Consider the following 20,043-nt stretch of genomic DNA (forward strand, 5'->3'; position numbering starts at 1 on the left):
GAATAATAATTGGAAAAAGGGAGATAAGGGGCGTTGTTTTGGGGCCAATAAAAAAAAGAGAATTGTTGAAGGAGGGATACTGTCCCAGAGACTCTGTCCAATAGCATACATTATAAGGCGGGACAAACATGGAACAAGGCCCAATTGGAATCGAGGGGATGTGTTGCCTTTTTAAAGGACGCCAATGTTGCACGTGCACTGCTTGGAGGCAAGTCAATCAAGAAAGGAGGTAGGTGTTCTTAAATAACACTTACTTTGTTATCCAGAAGTAAACGTTGTATAATATTCTGTATAATATACAATGTATATATAATGTAATTCTGTATAATATACAGAAATGGACGGCCCTTTAAACGTTTTCAAACACAATTACAATATAAGTATGGACAATTCCGAACATCTGGGCATTTCTTATGTTTTGCAAACCAACATGGTGAAAATAACAGTGTATGGTTTTGCTTTTGCCTGTGACTAGCATACAAACCAGCACATTGTAATCGTGGTCAAACTACATAACATTTTATCACATTTTAAATCGAATGAATAATCAAAAATCAAATTACAACAATCCAAAGTGCAATGCTTTTCAATGAGTGGAGAGCTTCCGTTCACTGAGTAAGACCACCATTTTGACTTGTAATAGGACAAAAGCTCGGAATTGTCCATTGCTGTAATAATTACTGCACTGTTAAATGTGATGATTATTTAAAGGGATACTTAACTTATTTAGCCATTTTCAGCAGTACAAAGTTAATATTTTGCCTATAATTAATTTGATAACCTAATTATTTTGCATGTGCAATTTTTGTTTGTTTGTTTCCACATTGCATTCAAATGTAGACAAAAAATATTGCTAAGAAATTACACTGTAAATAATGGACTCTGAAGCTCAAAGCTTATAAACTGGGGTCCAACACCCCACCTCTAACACAATTTACATTGCAAACCCACTTGCTGTCAACTGACGACATCACAAATGTTCAGAGCTCAGGTAACGACCAATCACGGCTCACCTTCTTTCTGCATTTGGTCATGTAACATCCACAAGCTGAGCCATGATTAATCATTTCCTGAGCACTGAGCACATTTGATGTCATTTTCAGTCGACAGCAATTGGCAAAAATGCATTTTTAAAAGTACATGAAAAATAATGATGTTATCAAATTAAGCCTATAGAGAAAATATCAACTTTTTATGCACGTCCACCTCCCAGAGCAAAGGTCCTGAGATCGAATCTGGGCTTTGGCCTTTCTGGGTGGAGTTTGCATGTTCTGCCTTGTGCAGGGCTGGACTGGCAATCTGGCATACAGGGCAGATGCCCGGTGGGCCAGTCTTTCGGGGACAATGTGGCGCTTTTTAATTATTTTCCTCAATTTTACCTCAAGATACTGGCCCACAATTTAGAGGGACCAGTTTGTTAATCTATTTTGAAGATAGCAAAGTGAAACATCAATAAATATCAACATGTTAGGACAGAGTCAGTCAAAATGCCAGGGCCTATTTATTTATTTATTTACTTATTTATTTATTTGTGTGCCAGTCCAGCCCTGTACCTTTTTGAGGGTTTTCTCCGGGTACTTCAGTTTCCTCCCACATCCCAATAAACATGCCATGGTAGGTCTAAAGGTCCCTAGGTGTGATTGTGTGAGTGTGATGGGTTGTTTATGGCAAGCCCTGCGATTGGCTGGCAACCAGTTCAGGGTGTCCCCCGCCTACTGCCTGAAGACAACTGGGATAGGCTCCAGCACGCCCGCGACCGGATAATAAATGGATGGATATGAACTTTTCACTGCTGAAAATGGCTAAATAATTAAAATATCCCGTTAAGAACACCTGGTTTGTGTACATTGGATGATTGAGCTTAGGATAACTGGACAACCTTGGATGGTCAATTGGTCCACAGGTGGAGTCAAACAAACATAATTTTACATCATTCAAGACACACATTGTCCTGAAATTTTGATGCATCTGTCATTAGAAGCGGCAGGTGTACCTGGGAAGGGTCTGATTGCAGGTTGTTGTGACCTGCAAATGAACATGTGCATATCACAGCAAAATATGTAGAAAGTTATCGTGATGGTCGTTAAGGGACCTGCTCAGCGGTTTTCTCCCAGTATGTTGCAACGTGTGATGTGATGTGATGTGATTGTGATGTTAAAACTGGACACTAGTGTTGTCCAGTGAGTGGGGGAGAAAAGAAGTGCAGGGAGGGGGGGAGCCGTACAGACGCCATATATGGGCACACCACCGACTCTAGTTTGTTATTGGCTGGCCGCCTTATGCAGCTGCTTGTCAACAAGATGGCCTTCCTCCCTCTATCGTTTTGACACTGATTATTTTGGTGTCCCAGCGTACATACCGTAAAAGCTTGTGTCACTTCTAAATAGACAGGAGAGGGGCTGTCGAGAATCCCAACAAGGGATAGAGTCAGCTCGGCTGCGTTGAGAGTACTGACAAGCCTCGATAGCAGCAGCAGCAGCCGCCGCTTAAGAAGGTTGATAATAGGAAGTACTGTAGCTGCTGTCGACGTTAGCCGCTCCGGCTAACTTAGCTAGCTTAGCTACGTGGACGCGGATAGTTAAGTCGTGTCACCTGCAATTTCCTACACACAAACTGGTTTGGCCACAAGAAGTACTACGGGAAAAGTCGTTCAATCGACGCTGTAAGAGCCAAGACTGCTGCTTGTGAAGACCAGTGTTGTTGAGGTAAGAAGAGAGCAAACGAAATCCGACGCCAGTGTTTTTTCCCCCCCTACCATGTTAGCTGCTAGCCACTTTGCAGGTATATTATGACATCAAGTTAGCAACCTTGTTAGCAACTCTGTAGTCGTCTATTTACTTAACCTCCCGTATGCTAACTCACTAAAATACAATCCACCAAAGTACGATTGCTTCGTCCTCAGCTCCAATCAGGATTAACACATACACGGAACCGAAAGCGAAGTTTGTCCTGCACAATAAATAAATATAAATCGTGGTCGTTTGACGCTACATCAGCTTCTCTTTGCTAATTGGGTAACATATTACTGGTTTGTCGGGACTGGTTAAACTAATGCGCTTATAGATACCACCCTGTTGTATTTTGTTTAAATGTTGGATTGGTGTAATTGTTGTATATTATGTGTTTCAACCACGACATGGGCCCCCAACTATGAACAAAGTTTGAAATAATGTATTCACCACACTAGTTGAATTGAGTACTGTATTATGGAATATAACTGTAGTACAGTTCATATACCAATTAAAACACATGGAAAACACAGAAGATTGAATCTACTAGTGAAGGTAAGCATTTCTAAGCATATTTATTAGGGATGTGCCAAAAAATCGATTCATAAAAGAATCGAGATTCTCATTTATTAATCGAATTGATATTTAAAGCAGCTATATGGAAGATTTAAAATTTCAAATCGCTACTGCCACCTGTGGCCGAAAACAAACTGCACGCTCGTACACGCTGCGCGCACTCGTACGTGCACGACCTCAATACTGAAGACTGGGCTCTTCATATCCAATTAAACTATGTTTTCAGAGGTAAGAAGTTTTATAATGTTATACAAAGCTGGCCACGTCACGGGATGAGACTCTCGATCCCCACTAAACAATTGTCCACGGAACGTGCAGATCATATTGCTTTAGTCGGTCGAAGTCCAGTCCAGTCCAGTCCAGTCCAGTCCTGTGCTGTACTCCAAAACGATGTGCAAATTACGTCAATTAATTGGACCTCATTCCGATGTTAATATGCAGTTACATATTGTAGTCACCCCGCTCGACGGACGACAACCTGATTCTAGTCATTATTAGTCGCCCCCAGGCTAGCGTCATTGTGCATGAGCCGAAAGGTGGGCTGTAATTTATGGAAATTGACGATTATGAAAAACATATAGACCCATTCACTACTTAGTGTGATATGGCCGTGAATGTTATCGCCATTCAGTAGTACCTTTCACATTCCGTTAGCATAATGTAGCTACAATAGGCTGTTTTGACGGAGGAAAATAAGGCAACATTTAGTCTGATTGAAACGCCGCGGAATGGAACGTCTGTTCTTCATAAAGTCATTCTGTTCGATTACATTTAACTTTGCCGCCCCTTTCACGCTAAATGTTGCCGTCCACCTCACTTTCACCCCAATAGTTACGACCGTGAAGTGATCGATCTTGAGGTTACTGCTATTTGAAAACAACACATTTTTTTCTAAATGTCAAGATACTCGCTTCTTACCTTTTGGAGTAGAAAGCCAGCTGTGAATCACTTTTCTAATCCAAGTCCGATCTCAACTCTCTCCACCGCTGAAATGTCAAACCAATGTTCACTCTCGTTCTTGCCCGGCGTCGGTCACTATCAAGTTTAGATTTATTTTTTATTTTTTTCGTGGCACTTGACATTGTTTTCATTTTTTTTTTTAAGCAGCCTTCCGCGGAGTAAAAGCGGGTGTCTGGGGCAGCGAAAATCTGTACTAGTTCCGTCTTCGCGACTACAGGAAACAACTGACGAGAACGGCATGACGTCACATCCCGCAGACAGAGGGCGGGAAATTCGAAGGATTCGGACCGGACACTTCCTAAATAATATTGGCCAGAGGCTTGTAGGAGTACCCATTGTGAACAGCTAAGATGTTGATCTAATAATTAGAATATGTTTCAGTCATAAATGGTCAAATAAAAAAGCTATTGTTAAGATATTTTTTGGGGAAATCATCCATATAGTAGCTTTAATATCCAAAAATTGGCTCAAACAGTTGGTCCCACCCACTGACTTTGATTGACAGACGAAGTCATTCGGCTTTAAAACGCCATTATGTAAAAGAAGACCATTGTGGCAAAGGACATTATGAAATAAAAACTGACTTTGTAAAACAGTTTTCTTAGAAAAAATTATTAAATGTCATTATTTTTAAAAAGTAAGACGTTGTTAAAATAATCATTATGAAATATTTAATCAAAATAAAAAAAAATTATATATTAAAGAATAGTATGAACACTTTTCATAACGCCTTATTTTAATAATAATAATAATAATAATTTAATGGCCATATTACATAATTGTTATTTGTCAAAAGGATAGTTATTTCAAAAAGGCCTTTTTATTTATTTAATTTTGACATTTTTGGGCTTCCATATAATGTCTCTATTTGTCATTTTGTCTTGGAAAGCAGACAGGAGTAGATCATGACAATGTTGTGAATATCTGTAAATTGAAGCAGAGATCATTTGTCAATCAAATAATTTTGAAGCGGAAATCGTTTGAATCGAAAATCGATTCTGATTCGAATCGTAGACCCAAAAATTGTAATCGAATCGAATGGAATCGAATCGTGAGACAGTCAAAGATTCCCAGCCCTAATATTTATGTATATGATGATCACCTGGTAGGACGTATGGGCTGATTGCATTTGGACAGATGAACTATCAAGTGCATAATGGTACAAGGGTTCTTGTAATTGTCAAACCAGTCTAACTTTAAATGTTACAATAGTTAGATCAACTTATCGTTCAATTACTAAAATGGGCACAAATCACAATCGTTCTTTCCAGCCAAGGTAAATTGCCAATTATATGCGTGTTTGTTTACATATATCTGTGGTTAAATAAGTCCTTCTATAATTCAAATATGTTGATTATAAAAAGAAAAAATGCTTGAATTTTTTTCTGCCTCGGGTTCCTGTTTATTTGGTGTCGGGAAGAAAAGACAAGACAAGTCAAGCCAGCCCCAGCAACAATTGTTCTCCGTGGTGAGAAAGCAAAAATCAAAATTAGGGATGCTCGATACCACTTTTTTCCTTTTTCAGACTACGGTTATGCCACTGCCAGTATGAGTTCTCAACTCTTGAGTAGGCACCGAAACTGATAACACTAATACCTTTTGCTTCATAACATTTACGCCCAAAAACAATGACAGATCATTTAAAGAAAGACCTATATATCCCAATTTGTCAATTCCTAAAAAATGTATGGAAATGACAATTTTCTACTCGAATTTCTAGTTCCTGATCTTAAAATGGGCACAGTCACTGGTGCCGATATCTTGAAATAAGGCCTGGTTTTGGTACTCGGCCTTCCCTATTCAAAATAAATCTTACCTTATTAAAGAATTTATGACCTTAAGTGTTAAATGCCTTGACATGCTTTTATTTCCAAGTTGTTCCCAGCAGCGTGTGGTGGTATGGCAGCTAACTTGACTCATCTTCCTGACTGTGGTGGGGCCAGGTTATATTGCCGTCACTAACTGTTGCCAACAAAGTCAACACATGATCCTGAAATCATGTTCAATTGCTAATTAAGGGCGTGTAAAAACAAACAAACAAACAAAAAACAACAGGAAAACTGTAATTCACGCTGACATATACGCCATCCCTTGTCAGAGTTGGCGGCTTATTGTCAGCAACTAGGCGAGTGCCCGATAATGTCTGTCAAAAGATTACTTGGCAAAGGCAGTTTAATAGGCAAAAATGAGCCTCTTGATGGTGACAGCAAGAAACAGTTGCAGTTCCTGCTGATCAATCTTTAACAAACCAGGTTTACTCAAATGTGCTGTTAATGTAGTTTAAATTATTTTAACTAAAAAGTGTTCATTATTTAAAAATGAAAACTAGTTGATCGTTCATGAAGTGAAATGTTATTTTCTTTTCTGTGTTCATAATTGTTCTTTAACCAAGCAAAAATATCTTCTTTTTCGTTTTTTTGTTTTTTTTTAATCCGAGTATTTGTTAGGGTTTTCAGTACAATATCCGAATACCAAAAATATACAATATCTGTAGACCTACAGATGTCATCAGCAGGGTCACGCTGCTTTCCTATTCTGTCAATCAACTTTGGGAGGCAGGACTGATATACAGTGTAAACACACACATGGCATGACATGGCATGAACAGGGTTGAAGGACAGAGAATTAACTGACTTGTAGCTAAGTTTTCTTGTGGTTAAAGTTGTACAATCACAGAAGGTTGACAGTCATAAATTGAATAGCCACAAACTCTAGTGCCGGTGTGGGAATATTTTGGATTCAGGCCAGAAGAACGTGCAGAGCCCACTATCAATGAGCCGGTGTGACTCATCTGTACGAAGAAAGTTGCAACAACAATAAGTTTTTTCAGCTGGGAACAAAACATGACAGGCCGGGAAGGGACATCCATTTCCTAACAGCTTGTAACACCTCACTGATGAGGTTTTTAGTAAAAGAGATGCAGCCCCTCAACACTGTTGAGAATCCAGCATTTAAAAGAAAGGCTTCAAACATTTGATAATAAGAAGTGCTTAAAAAGGTACATTGAAATATCAGCAATTCCAGCCCTGTACAAGCAGGTGAAAGGGGACATTCTGCAGGTGATAACACAAGGGCTGGGTTTAAAAAAATCAAATTGATATCGAATAGATTTTTTTTTTTTCTTTTTTGAGCCTATCGATTCACAAAACCATGAATCGAATATTTTTAATATCTAATTTTCCGGGGAAAAAAAAAATAGAATTTTAATAGCCACATTATTTGTTTTGTATTTATTGTTTTGTTGAAATTTACTGTTCACATGAATTTAAAAATATTTTCTTCCATTTATGAAGAATCGGACTTATTGGACTTTCAGCCAATTCAGAATCATTTTATTTTATTTCCAATTATTGAATTAGAATTCTGAAAATATTTTCATGTCATTCTTGCTGATGTCAATGTTTGTGTAGAACTTAATTATTGCATTTGACTTCATTAATAAACTAAATTTAACTAGTTACTGCCTCAAAATTTAATTTGGAATTTAATGTTTGGAGTTTTTAATTATATTCAGAAAAAAATGGTGTTCCATAATATCGGATTGTAGTGAATCAAATTGAATTGGAAAAAATCATAATCAAATCGAACTGAACCGTTGTGAATCGAAATCGAATCGAATGAGGGAATCGATACCTCGCCCTTGAAAAAACATCTTTTTACTCTGTCACAACAGATAGGTGGTTATGTATGTATTAAGTGAAATTTTAGTGAACAGAAATTTTCTTTATCTGTATTTTCCATTTATCAAAAGTTGTTTTGTTACGCTACATCAATGCAAATGTTCAATATTCTTGAATTTAAAGTATTATTGAAAAGGATGTACATGAGTTATTATGCTTTTATATTGACAGTGGCATATAAAAAAAAAAAAAAAAAGACAATGTCATTCTAAAAATGTGTTCTCATGTCAGTGACACTGAGTATAACCTTTCCCAGATGCACAGGTGGATTACCTTTTGCAACACATTTCAATTTTTCTTTTGTCTATTTTTGCTGTTTTTGGTATACTTTTCTAGACTGACACTGCTCTTAGTAATGCACTCAGCTATATGATCTTGCAATAGTGGCACTTTTGACTATATTTAGGTTTTAGTGGCCCCACAAAATACATGCAGATCTTGGTGCAACATTATATTGTGGTATATTATAATTTAACATTAATTATTGTTAATGTACAATACAAAAGATTATGGAATAGCAGAATGCTGACCTGGAGCGGAGAGCGCTGCACCTTTTAAATAATGATCTAGTGTCCTGGTGAAAGCAAAGGTCTGCTGTTTGTTGCTATGCTTTTTCTTTTTTCTTTTTTTGTGCACACTACCCTGAAAACAAGGGAATCAGAAGTTTCACACAGCTTATTACCATCAATTGGTTGAAACTTGGTGTGCTTTTAATACCAATGTTTGGTAAAGAAAAGTTCAATACTGCTTCCTGAGGAGGTTCTTATAAACAATATTATTGTACAATATTCTGTTCTACCTTCTAGCCCACATTTAAAACTCCAACATGTGTGTATTTCCAGTCACCACACTCTTGTTTTGTATATTTTGTCAGCGAGCACATGTACAGCTTTCAAGTATGTCCCCAAGCTTCCAGCTCTGAAGTGTTGCTGGCTGCTGCTTGGCTTGGCCGGGATTTGGAGGATTAGTTTGATCCAGAAAGCTTAAATCCAAACCTTCTTTTTCAGGAAGTGTTTCAAATGAAGCATGTGTTTAATGTGTTTAAAAGCTTGGTACTGGGGCTGCTATGGTTTGCTAGTTTATGGTATGTTGAACATTGATGGCCGTATTGAATATGTCGTGTTTTATCTCCACTATATGAGGATTTTGACTTTTTACCATAATTACATTGTTGTCGCTCATGTTTTGTTCAAATTGTACAGTTAAACAGCAAATGAAAACATGTTGAATCTAAATTTTTCTATCCACCCAATGTATTTTTGCAGTTCACATTAGTCTTGTAAGAAACTGTATGGGGGGTGGGGGAAAGAGACAAACTATGAATTAATGCTAAGCTTTAACTTGAAACAAGACAGGTTTACACGGGCACAATAATTTAGTGGAAGAAGCTTTTCTTAAATTGCTCCCGTATAGTAGTGATATTAGAATGTTGAGACTTAATATTGTTCTGTGCTAGTTTAGTTTAATTTGAAAAAGTACCAAACTGTAAGCTGCTCTTGTGAAATGAAACCGGCTGTCAGACACAAGCATCATTTGCAAAATGCACATTACTTTGTCTCCAAACACCATAGAGTGCGTTATTTGTGATGGTAGGCTATATTACATTGGCTAACAAATAAAAATATTACCACTAGTAGTATGCGTCGACGGCTGGCTCGTAGTCAAGTGTACACGTTCCTGTCTCCAAGCTTCGCCAGCCCTTCTTTGCAATTAAAACCTCTGAAAACGAATTGTTTTTTTTCCCTTTTTATTTTTTTTATTTTTTATTTTTTATTTATTTTTATTTTTTTTTAAGTTAAATCAACCCCAAAACATTGGCCTATTATTAAGTGTACCCCTCCTTGGAAGTGAGTGAGTCCGCCTGAAACAACAAATGTCTGTGCGGTAAACCCTTAAGTTTCCAAGCATGGTTCCAGGCATCGCCGATATGGTTTCAAACTTAAAATGTAGATTTGAGTGACTGTGGTCAGCTTAGCCGAGTTAGCTCATGCACTTATTGTTTTCTCGTGACTTAAGATTTTAGACACATTTGAAGTGCTCATTCCGTTGGAATTCCTGTCATATTGCCACCTCAATACATTCTTTTTTGCACGGGTGTAATCAATAGTTGGCAGACTTGGAAACAGGATTACAAATAGGCTGAATTAACTAGTATATGCCAATCTTTAGAAGATGTGAAAATACATTTTGAATGTTTCAGGAGCTAATGGAGGAATCATTGCTGATTTCCATTTTCAGTGGTTGGCATTAAAGTTAACACTAACCATTAATAGTTGCTCTTGCATTTTCCATACAGACTCAAACATTGAAATCAGCTGTCTGAGGACCAGCTAATAAAAGGCACAGTTGTACTTTCATGACATTCTCACTGAAGTAGCTGCATGTTTGGACCTGCACATGTGTGGAACACTGCACAGACATGACAAGTTAGAATGGTATCCATTTTCTTTCAACGTCTTCAGCAGTCTTCTGCACATGAACATGTTAATTCACTCATCCATAAATGCAATTTCAAGAGTTGAATGAGTGTTCTGATTATTTTTGTTTTATTTTGTCATGAAATGGATGGATGGAGTACCTGAGGTTGCTGGGTGAGCTGTGCAGTAGTTGTTGAAAATTATTCAAACCCCACTGCAGTTGTTTTAGCAAATTGGACTTTTTTTTTTTTATTTTTTTTTTTTAAATCTTGTTTCTAATCAGATACATTTAAGGACTTGTAAAACGAACAAATGCAACTTACATTACAGAAATATTTCTTTTCTAATATTCCAATTTCCAATAAATTCTCATTCTGTGATTTCCTTTGACAAAATTATTCAACCCCTGAGTCACATACATACTTGGTAAGTCGTAAAACACTCTTTGGGAATACTGTAGTATGATTATCACGTTCCTTTTAAATTTGCCTAATTTTTTTACCATTATGGTTCGGTTGACAACTACATATACAGATTTAAAGACAATTCAAAACTCTGTTGTAAAGGGTGGTCATTTTTAAGGAGTTGAATAATTTTGTCAGTGAGGAAATAACAAAAAATACATTTGTTGGTATATTACACAATATTGTAATTTAAATTGAATTTGTGTATTTTACAAGTTCTTATTTGATCTGGGGCGGCACGGTGATCGAGTGGTGAGCACGTCTGCCTCCCAGTTCTGAGGACTTCGGTTCGAGTCCAGGCTCCGGCCTTCCTGGGTGGAGTTTGCATGTTCTCCCCGTGCCCGCGTGGGTCTTCTCCGGGTACTCCGGTCTCCTCCCACATTCCAAAGACATGCATGGCAGGTTAATTGGGCGCTCCGAATTGTCCTAGGTGTGCTTGTGAGTGTGGATGGTTGTTCGTCTCTGTGTGCCCTGCGATTGGCTGGCAACCAGTCCAGGGTGTCCCCCGCCTATTGCCCAGAGCCAGCTGAGATAGGCGCCAGCACCCCCCGCGACCCTTGTGAGGAATAAGCGGTCAAGAAGATGGATGGATGGATTATTTGATCTGATTATAAACAAGATGAAAAATAAATGTCAAACATGCTAAAACACTTAAGTGTATCTCTGGAATAACATTTTGAGGTATTGATGGGGAAAACATAGCTAGTAAAGTGTTTATTTATTTATTTTCATCGAGTTCTTGAATTTGCGAAACTAATTCAGCTTGTTAAGTTTAATACTTGTTTGAGGACAATGTGATGTCACGTCATTGACAGGCTGTTACATCCGTTACTATTGAATGAGACGGCAGATCGCTTGCCTATGAATACAAGTCTGTCATATAAACTCTATTATTATTTATCTAAATGGAAAGGATCTAACCTGACCTGGCTTTCACACGGAGAGAGAATACTTTCATACGTGGCAGCATCTCCTCCTATCTCATCTCGTTTGTCAGCAAACGGGCATCCCCAGTCACGGATTGGAGGACTTCCGTGGGTATTGACTGAAAGGTGCAAGTGACTAGGATTCGTCCAAAAATGCGTTTTTATTGGGGTCGGTTGAGACGATGGCATTCAACAAGGTGATGTCACAGCTTCGCTTCTCACTGGTGAATATGGCTGTGAGCAGTAGATATCATAGTGTCTCGACAACTACATTTCGGGAGCTTGCTTTAATACAAGCAGTGTAACAAAACGCATTTGGATGCCGTTTTTCTTGAAAAATCCATACATATTTATCCTCTGAGCACCGCAGGTATGCTTTAATTGCACAGGGGGGTTGATTAATTTTGAACACAACTCTGTGTGTGTGTGTGTGTGTGTGTGTGTGTGTGTGTATGTGCGTGTGTGTATATATGATATGATATATTAGATTGCTCCCGAAAACTGTCATTGCTTGGAAGGAACGCATTTCGGTTGCACTTGGCCTGGAGTATTGTCAGAATCAAGGGGACAGGACAAGGAAACTGTAGCAGTTTCACACTGCCCCCACCCCTTTGAATCTTTTCTAAAAATAGGTTCAGCATATGCCTACATGCTCCCTGTGTTGCCTTCTATTAACCAATCCTATTTGATTGAACCAGAGAGATTCAGGAGAGGAGAGTCCATTTTGTTCCTCTTGGTTGCATCTCATCTGCTGGATACACACACTAAACCTGAAATGGAATCCCTTTAATTTGATCTGGAGGGCTCGCTAGGCACCGGGAGGGGATGTGATTGCTAATTGAGTTCTACTGGAATTAGAGGCTGGGCAGTTGTAGTTCAGTGAGTGTGTATTAATTTTAACAATACACATTTGTTTGGTGTCTGTCATGCGTGAGCTGAATGATGATGCCCTGTCTGAATTCGTTCCTCCATATTTGCACATGATGAAATGCTGATCGATTATAGATTTAATCTTTATACCCTGTCTCTTTTCTCCCAACCTCATCCTCATTGCTTCCTTTTTCCCCTACTTTTGACTGTCCTCTTAATCTAGGTTGCATGCCCAATCTAAGTGGAGCTCTGTGGCAGACGGTGCCCTACAGGGCAGCACTGGAATAGGAAACTGACCATGAGCGCACTGGTTGTGGGTGACTGCAGGCCAGCGTAGCTGCTGGCATGTTCTAGAGGTCCGCATCCTGATGGACCGAGACACCTTCTCGCACATCCGTCTGTGGTGCCCACGCCCCTTTGGCACCTACTCTCAGAACAAAGCCAGGAATCCTGGCACAGGGGGCAATGTCAGAGCCGTAGATGGGGCAGGGTCTTCCTCCCTCTCCAAGGGTGAGCCCCCTCCTAGTACCAGGAGTGTGGGAGATGGAGCAAAAGCTGGAGGAATTCTAGTGGCTGTGAAAGAAGACAATATAAAAGTGCAGGATGTGGGTTCTGAGAACACACCACCTGAACCTGAACTTAAGTCTAGCTCCCTAATGCAAAGCCAGCCCGCTATGCCGACATCATCCCCTTCACCACTCCCATCTTCTGGGACCCAAATGGAAGATGGCAGAGTGCTGCTGGACACCTGGTATGTCATTAAACCAGGAAACACTAAGGAGAAGATTGCCTTTTTTGTGGCACACCAGTTTAGTGGGGCAGGCCAACCCAGACCCAGTGCCATGAAGGTAAGATGTGAAAGCAAATGTATCTTTTCATTTCAAGGTGTTCTGCAAGTTTTTTCCAAGTAGATTTGTTTTTCTTTCTCTTAACAGGTTAAAGGTAACTGGGCAACTGACTGCAGTAAAGCAAAAAGGCGAAGAAGATGCTCATCCTATGACCCACCGAACCGTATGCATGCCTCAGAAATGCACCTCAGCCATGACTCCTCTGAAGCATCCAATACACTACCGAGCCCTGATCAACTAGCAGTCGATGGGGCCAATAAGACTGACCTGTTGTCAGTGGCTCAGATGGTCGCCTTAGTTGAGCAGAGGACAGCCATGGACCTTCGGAATAATGTGGGTGTGCATGGAAACCAGCATCAGCCTTCTATTAGCAGTCAAGAACAGGGCCTTATCCCTCACCAGCACACACTACTCCGGGGAACAGTATCTGACCCCTCGCGTATGTCCTTCATGTCTGACAGTTCAAAAGGCCAACTTTCCAAAGACGTCAAGGAATTATCTACTCCCATTGAAACAGACCAGGATCTGGAAGAGCAGCAGCAAGAGTCATGCAGGGTTGCACAGGCCATCGCACACTTTGAGTCTCAGAATCTGGAGAATCGCCTCCGTATGGGCACTGGTTCAACTACAGGCTTATCAAATAGAGACGGGGAGCTGAGAGGAGGAGCAGAGTCCAGTCACGTAGCACCTTGTCCACCGCACAGCCAAGGTGAGGTGAGGATAGCTTTCAGAGTGTCAAATCTGGACCCACACTCACAGCTGGAGCCAGCAGGCCGGTCACGCTGTATGTTTATGAGTTGTGGAGGTGGGAGTAGCCAGGCCGCAGCCAGGTCTAAAGAGAAAATTACATGTGACCTCTACCAGCTTGTCAGCCCTTCTTCAAGAGACCCCAGTAGTCTGCTCCTAGCTACTTCGACCCCTGCCCCTAAACTAGATGGAGACCTCCATCACTATGACAGGCAGACCTGTGGCAGCCTGGAAACATCCCAGGAGCCTTCTTCTGCGGAGAAAATATCTGTAGGTGTAGGTAGGGAGCGAGTGACTGGATTTCATGTGGAAGTCGTTGTATCAGGTGCTGTGGACCAATGTGTGTTTTATGGCAAGGACAGTACCGAGAATGTTCAGGAGGAGACTGTGTGCTTTGCTATGCCTGGTGGTGGAGGAAGCGTTGGTGGTGTACCCAACTCGACTGAGCACTCGTCAGAGGATCCCCCTCCAGGACAGCTCGTTTTCTTACCATCCCCACGAGTGGCAGAGGAGGAATCAAATGCAACAAGTTCTGGCAGAGGATCTGGTTTGTGCTCTCTGGACTGTGCCAACAACAGCAGCACCCCAGGAACAGGGCAGCGAATGACTGGATTTCATGTGGAAGTTGTGGTGTCCGGTGCAGTAGACCAATGTGTGTTTTATGGCAAGGATAGTACAGAGACTGTTCAGGAGGAGGCTGTGTGCTTTGCTATGCCTGGGGGCGGAGGAAGTGGTGTACCCAACTCGACTGACCACTCATCAGAGGATCCCCCTCCAGGACAGCTCTTTTTCTTACCATCCCCACGAGTGGCAGAGGAGGAACTAAATGCAACAATTTCTGGCAGAGGATCAGGACTGTGCTCTCTGGACTGTGCCAACAGCAGCAGCAGCAGCCCAGTGGCAGGGCTGACATGCTCAGGAGAGCGTGCGCCTCGACCAGACTCTCCCTTAGCCAGTGTTGGGGAGGACTGTTCAGACCCGTCGCTGTGTCGCCTCTATCGCCACGTCTCCCATGATTTTCTGGAGATCCGCTTTCAGATTCAGCGCTTGCTTGAACCTCGCCAGTATATGCTGCTGCTCCCTGACCACATCATGGTCAATATCTTGAGTTACCTGCCTACACGCTCCTTGGCGGCCCTGAAGTGCACCTGCCACTACTTTAAATCGTTGATCGAGACCTACGGAGTGCGCGCTGTGGACTCCCGCTGGAATCAAGACCCTCTTTATCGAGATGACCCGTGCAAGCAGTGCAAACGACAGTATGAGCGTGGGGATGTTTCACTTTGCCGATGGCACCCTAAACCTTACCACCATGACCTGCCTTATGGACGTTCTTACTGGATGTGTTGCCGACGTACAGATAAGGACACTCCTGGATGCCGCGTTGGGCTTCATGATAATAACTGGGTCCAGCAACCTGCTGATGGCTCTCAGCCCATCCGATCCAAGAAGGAGGTCAGGCGGGAAGAGGCCAGGTAGAAGAGGAAAAAGTATTGTCTCAAAGGATGAACATGCAAAAGGAGTACAAAGAGGAATTGTTTCTTCCACCTCCTGTCTTGTTTCTCTCAACATAGTTGAGCAGTAAAGGAAAAGAGGTGTGTCATGTCGCACGCGTGTCTAGTCCTACAGAATATGTCTCCTCTCACTGTACTCCAGAGTGGCACATTTGCTAGTGTGCCTCCCAGTGTTGGGGTCTCTTCTCGCTGCTGTCCGTTTGCCCTGTTCTCATGCCTGTCGCGTGTCAGGATTTCTACTCGACACCACACATTGGAGGTTGTCAGACAGTTCATGTGACAACTTTGCAGTGTATTTCATTTGAGATTAGCATTAAGTGACAAATAGAAATGTAATGCCCTAGAGCCTGGTGTCTGTTCCAAGACTTGGTCTACGTTCTGTGTTCCATCACCAACTTCCATACGCTCAATGGGCTCAGTGCAGCCGATTCAATAAACTGTACTGAATCCAACAGGCTAAACCATTTAGTGTGGAATGTTCAGTGTTGCTATAGAAATGCGATTGTATGAGGCCAACATATTCCAACATAGGAGCTCTGTCCTGCACCAGGCATTTCTATTTCTCTGAATGTGCTGTATTTATTGTCGATCAGTCCCCTGATAATGCTGCTGAAGCTGTGTCACTGATATCTTAAATAGCCATACCATTGGGTGATACAGTCTCACATACATTGGTCTTTTTTTTTTTTTTCCCCTTGCTCTTCCCCCTTTGGCCCCCCCCCTGCCCCTCTAGATTCAACAATACTTTAGTTGATCAGCCATGAACAAGAGAATCAAAATACTAATTCTGGATCGATACCATGTATCGATTAAGATCAGTGGGATAAATTTAAAAAAAAAAAAAGAGAGAAATATGTTGCTTTTTATGATTTGACTGACTAGCTTATTTGCCTTTTTATGGGGATTTGCTTTTTGGGGTGTGCAAGAATGTTTGCTGTTCTATTGTATTATTGGACTTTGCTCCTTATCGACTGGTCCCCATGTCCAAACCACAAAGAATGTTTTTGTGTTTGTCATCATTGTTTAACTTGCCCATCTTGCTTTTTCCTCCTCCGTCCTCCAACTCGGCAGAGGGTAGTGTTGGCTAATGGCAACAATGCTGAGTGTTAAACCAACTAACACTGACCGCAGAAACTACACCAGCCTCCAGCCTTAAATTCCCACTACCTCTAATCCCCCTGCAGGAGATTGAGGCATCAGATACCTCATAGGAGGTCGAGTATTGGGCGTTGAACCGTACCCTTGTTTTGAGGGTCTTGATATACGAAAATAGTCCTCTCTTCCTGCAGCTTTCTCCCCTGCTTGTTGACCACCCCATCCCAACAAGCTGACTGACTGGACATTATTATAGTCATGCTGAAACTCTGCACGAAGGTGGGACAATGGTTTGGTCGTCATGGGAGATACCAGTAGGTTCCAGATATGTACAATTGTAATGGGAAATATCTGCTTAAATATTAAAAGTGATGATTAAAACTGGAAATCCAACATTGACTTGCTTTTTGTGGTCTTTAATATTTGGATTGTATGAATAATTAGTCATGTCAGAACTATAATGTACTGTGAAAAAGAAACACTGACTCACTGAATCAGTTGTTTTGCAGTAATGTAAATGGAAAAGACATTACAATACATATTTTCAGTACTGCTTGGTTGGTATAGTAGAACAAGTTTTTGTTCAGTATGTTTTAACAAGTTGCAAGAATGGTTTTACACAACGTTTTCAAATTGGGAACATTTTAAAGACACTGATGCAGTTCTGGTGGATGTGTCAGATTTTGGAAACCATTTGAGTACCGTGAACAGTACAGGTCACTGTTCAAGACAAATTCAGACAGTTGATGTATAAATTCATAAATGGACAGGTATATTCATTTACAGTAAAATATAAAAAAAAAAAAACATACATTCTTTTGTTTTTAAAGTATTGCTAGCTTTGTTTAAAAATTCTAACCAAAAATAAAAAATTGCTGATCTTCCAAGGTCATCAAGCATGCGTTAAGCTAAATGAAAAACTAAGCAAGTAAATAGTTCTCTAAATTTTTCTACTGTAAACGTTTTAAAAAAATAAATATATATATATATATATATATATATATATTTTAAAAAAATGTCTAGCGAGTTCCCATTGTTGGGATATTTTTTTATTTTTTTTTTAAATAAAGTGGAAATTTAATTAAATCCATCCGTTTTCTGAGCCACAATTACAAGGGTTTCTGGAGCCTATCCGAGCTGGTTTTGAGCAGTGGGCGGGGTACACCCTGAACTGGTTGCCAGCCAATCCACGGCACACACAGATGAACACGCATTCACGCTCACGCCTAGGGACAATCTAGACTAGTGTTCAATTAACCTGAGGAAACCGGAGTAGGCCTACCTGGAGAAAACCCATGCAAGCACGGGGAGAACATGCAAACTCCACTCAGGGAGGCCGAAGCCTGGACTCGGATCTTGCGTCTTCAGCACTGGGAAGAGGACGTGCTAAACAGTCAGCCACTGTGCAGCCTTCCCATTAAATAAGTCTATAAAATGAAGTGATGTCTCACTGAGCAACAAATGCACGTGAATGTAGCTAATTTGGTGTTTTCGTCAGGATTTGTAAAAGGTCTCAAAAGATCTCCACATAGTTAAAAAAAAATCAAAAAATCAAAATGTTTTCATATCCTGACGAAAACCCTATATTTTAATATGTTTGCAAGCATTCGCCGACCAGTGAGATACCAGCTTTATCGGCCTTCAGATTCGTAAAAAGAACGATGTCGATATTTGTTAAAATGCCAAAAATCAGCACCGATAATCGGTCTATCCCGAATAATACAGTACTACTGGTCAATTTCCAAAATGCTGCACCTGTCTGAAAACTACAGTGCAACAGTTGTACTGACAAGCTAATGCCAGCAGATGGCAAAAATGTCCTCCTGAGTCCTGATAGCTTGTGGTTCGGAAAATTGATATTTTAAATCCAACAAAATTCTCATTTAATTCCATTAAAGATGATCAATTTACCTTGAAATCTACCAATTAGTAGCAAGCCTTACATGGACAACTTACATGAGTGCATTTAGTTTCCAGTTGTCCACAGCCTACTCCTACACAGCCTTTGTTGTGATGTCGGACAGCTTCTTGATGGTCTTGATTTTCTCCTGTCTCATGAAAGTCTCGTTTTCCTAATCCAAACAAATCCAACCACTTTTCTCCGGATTGATAGGAAAATTAAGTAAAATTAGAAGTACAATTATATTTATTGTTTTTTTTATTCAAACCGACGTTACTATTATTTTAACTACCATAAATGACATCCTCGCGAGGATAAACGGTTTGGAAAAAGGATGCACTTCCTTTATTGTAAGCAGTTTAGAAAATTGATGTTTGAGCATGTTTTTGTTACTTTCATACACCACTTGATAATGGATTTAAAGCTAAATGACTGAGATTGAAGTGCAGGCGAAATTATGGTACAGTAACTGGAGTAGCATGGTTGTACTAGTAATGACAATGTGTTACGTTGGGCTAACAACTAGGCTAAAAGGAAAGTAGTAATTGCTATTATTACGTTTGAAGTGGTACATCTCGACTGAGAGTGTGCATGTACTATCTTTGTATGTCAGGAAGAATCCAAGTTTAGGGTGAAGTTTGGCTGATAGTGGAGGTCAAGGAGGATCTTCAACCCATTGACCTACGGCCCTGCGCATGTTCATGTACTTTTAGCTTTTTTCTTCTTTTCCAAAATCCAATTTTTAAGTCATCTATTTTTAAGAGTAATGCTGTCAGAGGAGTTTTAAATATTAAACTGTTTGGGAATCATATTTTATGGTTTCACACACCTGATTCAATGATCAGGATCGTTATCAGGCTCCTGCACAGCTTGTTGATGAGTTGATTATTATTTGATTCAGGTGTGTTGGAGAAGAGGAATCCTCTAAAAAATGCAGGACTCCGACTCCGGCCCTCAAGGACTGGACTTCAACACCTGTGGAACTGTCACTAAAGGCAGCATTTGTAAGGGTTGCATCAATTATTTAACTGGCCAGAAACCAACTGCTTAAGCTACACAAGTACAGAAAATATTTGTCATCTTTCTTAACAATGCTGCGCCTCGTTGGACGTGTGGTATCAATGAATTTTACCTCTATTACTTTATGATGCACTTAACAATCAACACATAGCAATTATGTCATTTAATTTGGATTGCAGTTCACAAATCTTATTGATGGTAGACAAAAGATTTTCACCTCATAACATTTAATTGCTATTTCTCAGGTCGTTGAATAACGTGGCCAATGCATGATTTTGTGCTAAACTGAAATTAACA

General features: G+C 40.3%; 1 protein-coding gene across 2 annotated transcripts; it reads left to right on the top strand.

Annotated features, from left to right (window-relative positions):
• The first annotated feature begins 137 nt into the window (after positions 1 to 137).
• On the top strand, positions 138 to 17,225 carry fbxo46 (F-box protein 46). 2 transcript variants are annotated; one of them, XM_077541361.1, is made up of 3 exons: positions 138 to 229; positions 12,846 to 13,470; positions 13,558 to 17,225. In XM_077541361.1, the coding sequence occupies exons 2-3, from the start codon at positions 12,991 to 12,993 to the stop codon at positions 15,694 to 15,696; spliced, it is 2,619 nt and encodes an 872-aa protein (XP_077397487.1). In that variant the 5' UTR covers positions 138 to 229; positions 12,846 to 12,990; the 3' UTR covers positions 15,697 to 17,225. The 2 variants fall into 2 exon arrangements, with proteins under 2 accessions (XP_077397487.1, XP_077397486.1); XM_077541360.1 differs by lacking the exon at positions 138 to 229 and adding an exon at positions 2,109 to 2,705.
• The last annotated feature ends 2,818 nt before the right edge of the window (positions 17,226 to 20,043 follow it).

The sequence above is a fragment of the Festucalex cinctus genome, chromosome 13, assembly GCF_051991245.1.
Source record: "Festucalex cinctus isolate MCC-2025b chromosome 13, RoL_Fcin_1.0, whole genome shotgun sequence".
Lineage (NCBI taxonomy): Eukaryota > Metazoa > Chordata > Actinopteri > Syngnathiformes > Syngnathidae > Festucalex > Festucalex cinctus.